This window comes from Octopus bimaculoides, chromosome 1, assembly GCF_001194135.2.
Source record: "Octopus bimaculoides isolate UCB-OBI-ISO-001 chromosome 1, ASM119413v2, whole genome shotgun sequence".
Taxonomy (NCBI): domain Eukaryota; kingdom Metazoa; phylum Mollusca; class Cephalopoda; order Octopoda; family Octopodidae; genus Octopus; species Octopus bimaculoides.
This window is the reverse complement of record NC_068981.1, coordinates 181939237-181942865: the sequence shown is the minus strand read 5'-3', so window position 1 is coordinate 181942865 and position 3629 is coordinate 181939237. Positions and strand designations below refer to the sequence as shown.

Below are 3629 nucleotides of genomic sequence, written 5' to 3'. Positions count from 1 at the left end.
TCCGGGTTCAGTCCCACTGCGCGCCACCTTGGGCAAGTGTCTTCTACTATAACCTCGGGCCGACCAAAGCCTTGAGTGGATTTGGTGGACAGAAACTGAAAGAAGCCCGTCGTATATATGTATGTATATATATATATATGTATGTGTGTGTTTGTACCCCCAACATCACTTGACAACCAATGCTGGTGTGTTTACAGCCCCGTAACTTGGCAGTTCGGCAAAAGAACTGATAGAATAAGTACTAGGCTTCTACAAGAATAAGTCCGGGGGTCGATTTGCTCGACTAAAGGTGGTACTCCGGCATGGCCACAGTCATCCCTCTCAATAGGAAAATGATAATTTACATAAAAACTATCCATAAATAAAATGATACTTACTTTTCCAGTTCTGATAGCATAAACAGCAACCCGACATATTATAAGAAACCATTTTATATGGAGAAACTGAAGTGTAAGCAGCAAGCCATTATATATATACCAGCCAGGACAGAAACCAACAATTGGATGAGCCAAGAACAATGTACTATATACAATTCTACAACAAAAAACATATAAAACATGTATTAAACAGTTAAAGGTGAATAAAATCATTAGATTATACATACAAACACATTATACTATAATGACCTTAAAATTTGAGAATTTCTTGAGGTCATTAAGCAAATTAAAAAATGCAATGAATAATTACAATTTCTCCCTCGTAATAATTGGTCATTTATTTTATTTATCATTTTATTTTTTTTGTAACAATTTACTGATAAACACTGAATATTAATGATTGTTTCTAACAAAAGTTTGAATATTAGTAATGAGAATTAAACTATAACAATATTGTATTAGAATAGACATAGTTACATGAAGTTGCACTGTTTGTGGAGGAGTAACTTTCAGAATTTTATGACCAGTATTTAGCCAAATATTCTCTGGCAAGATATGAAATTATCAAACTATTACATCATTCATGAGAAATCAAGTTATTCGGCTTGCCATTGAAATTTGGCAGACACTGTTGTCTGCCAAGTTCCAATGATGGAACATGAAGAGAATCGAGCACCATCTGGTGGCAAACACCAGACAGAACAAAATAAAATAAATGGTAATCTAATGGCTTCTAGTTTGAACTTTTGGCTTTAAAGTCAAATTCAAGAATTCGATATTCTGAACCAGAGAAAAATCTGCATTTTAAAGCAAAGAAAATATTTCTACAGGATGGTGTAATTCCTCACAAAAATGCTGGAAACTCTTCTTCAACTGAGAATAGTCTTAAGAAGCCTTTACTTTATACACTGACAACAAACATAAAAAAGACATGTCAAATTTACCACACCTGCCAAAAAAAAAACCCAGTACTTGTGACCTTGTTTATCACTGATTTATAATCATTAATGTTATATTTATCTGTGATAAGCATAACATGGTACACTCAATTTTGAACCATGTGCTTTTCACAGATTGATCTGTGATAACACAAATTGGAAATCAGTCAAAGATCTTGCTTGTTCCCCCCTCCCCCAAAAGTGCCCAGTGACCACCTGCAATGGTCAATTACTCAGAATGCACTGACTACCACTTCTGTTTACATGACCAAGCTGTATAGCTGCTCATTTTTTTAAATATGGATTTATGTACTTGCACACATCAACATGAGAACAGTGAACAGCATAAATATGAAGGCACCTGACTCTAACCAATGAAGTAAACAAGTGTTATTCTCTACAGGAAAAGGTAGAGATGAACAGGAAAAGGTAGAGATGAACAGGAAAATATATGACAGTGGAAGCTTTGCTGCTGTGGACCACGAGTTTGGTGTCAATGAATCAACCATTTGTTCCATTTACTAAGTGCATGGAGATGATTCATTTATCACTATTATGGAGTGTTTTAACTAAACCTTCACAATGAGTGAGGGCAGAAGCACAAAATTATCTCTTCAGCCCTAAGATTACAAATATGTAGGAGGATCAACCGGATTTCTCACTTGAAATATTAAAATAATACAGTTTAACTAAAGTACTGCCAAATGACAATACAGGGAAATAAATAATTAAAACCCAGGAATATAAACGTGAAGAATGTTAAAATAAATATATATATATATATATTGAATAGTAGGATGTGTAAAGCAGGGATTCCCACTCTGGGGAGCCAACATCTCCTAGGGGTGCAAGATGATATTTTCAAAAATGCGACAAGAGAAGGAAATATACATTGTAGTAACATTTTGGTTTTCAGAATAAAATTATCCATTAACTTTGAAACTAACTTTATTTCATTTAGTGCAGAGAGAACTTTAAGAGATTATGATCAAGAACAACATCCTCATTCCATTTGTAATGACATCCTTAAGAAAATCTACATCCAACTATCTTGTTTATCAACACAAGATCTAAGAAATACGTGAATCTCTAAGCAGACCTGCAGATTGCAGTCAGCAAGAAAGTTTTTAAAAGAGTCATAAATGAGAAGTAGGTGTAATAAAGTCAGTGAATTTTAAGTTCGCAATTTTGACTAATTTCACAGTTTTACACAGTACCTTAAGGAGGATTAGAATAATGATCAAGGATAGAGGATATGGTAAACAAATGCTACCAACTTCATCATTAACATCACCACCACCACCAACCTCCATTTGAAGCGATGTGAAATTAAATGTTTTTCATTCAAGCTTATAAAGTTATTTCCAGAAAAGTGAAGACTGGTACTTACCTCCATGGAAATATCACAAGCCTTGTAATAAACCAAGTGCTAGCAAAAACAACAAAAAGTATGTCGCACATAACTAGCTTGCCACAGTATTTCGCCATTTTAGCAGACTGTGAAGAAAAGAAAAGGAAATTATAAGAATATTTTTGTGTTTAAGAGCAGATGTCGAGAAGGATAAGATGGAATAACTACAGGGAAAATAAATAATGATAATAATAATGGCTTCAAATTCTGGGATGAGGCCAGCAATTTTAGGAGGTGGGGGTAAGTTGATTATATTAACCCCAGTGCTTAACTGGTACTTATTTTATTGAACCTGAAAGGATGAAAGGCAAGGTCAACCATGGCAGAATTTGTACTCAGAAAGTACAGAACTGGAAGAAATATGACTAAGCATTCTGTCTGGCAGAGTAACAATCCTGCCAGCTCACCTGTTTCTAAGCAAGGCAAAATTTTACTCATAGATAGACATGTCTCTCAAGGAAGACTGCAAACAAACAAACATCTCTTGTATGACAGTGATGCTCATTTATATCACATGATATCTAGACAAGAGCGAGCGCACGCACGCACGCACGCACGCACACGCACACACGCACACACACACCACAGTATTGACCAGACCATCAAATGCTGTTATCCACAGCTGGCCGCAATATGCTTCCACTTAAGACTTGTTTGTGCCATTCTTTTCCATCTTGATCCAGATTACTTGACCAGCTCATCTTCCTGTTGTCGTGGAGGCCTTCTCCAAACTCTTGGATACCACCCAGTAACTGCACAAGTCTACCTGTTGTCTGTGAACCTTGCGACATATCTGGCCCAGCAAAACTTGCGCTTTTGGTATTCTGCAATCACATTGTTTACTTCATTCTGTTCTCCCGCTATTTTATTTATATATATATATATATATATATATATATATAT

At 35.5% G+C, this 3629-nt stretch overlaps 2 protein-coding genes across 3 annotated transcripts in view; one reads left to right on the top strand and one right to left on the bottom strand.

Moving 5' to 3' along the window:
- The window catches only part of LOC106872705 (ceramide synthase 6), a 136610-nt gene that overhangs the window by 3866 nt on the left and 129115 nt on the right, over positions 1-3629 (bottom strand). For both annotated transcript variants that reach the window (XM_052973080.1, XM_052973076.1), the window contains 2 exons: positions 2706-2812; positions 378-534 (listed from right to left, as the gene is read on the bottom strand). In XM_052973080.1, the coding sequence (XP_052829040.1) occupies positions 378-534; positions 2706-2812 (264 nt within the window). The remainder of the gene's footprint in view (positions 1-377; positions 535-2705; positions 2813-3629) is intronic.
- Positions 1-3629, top strand: part of LOC106872721 (lateral signaling target protein 2 homolog) — a 188997-nt gene that overhangs the window by 120014 nt on the left and 65354 nt on the right. The gene's annotated exons all lie outside the window — the stretch shown is intronic.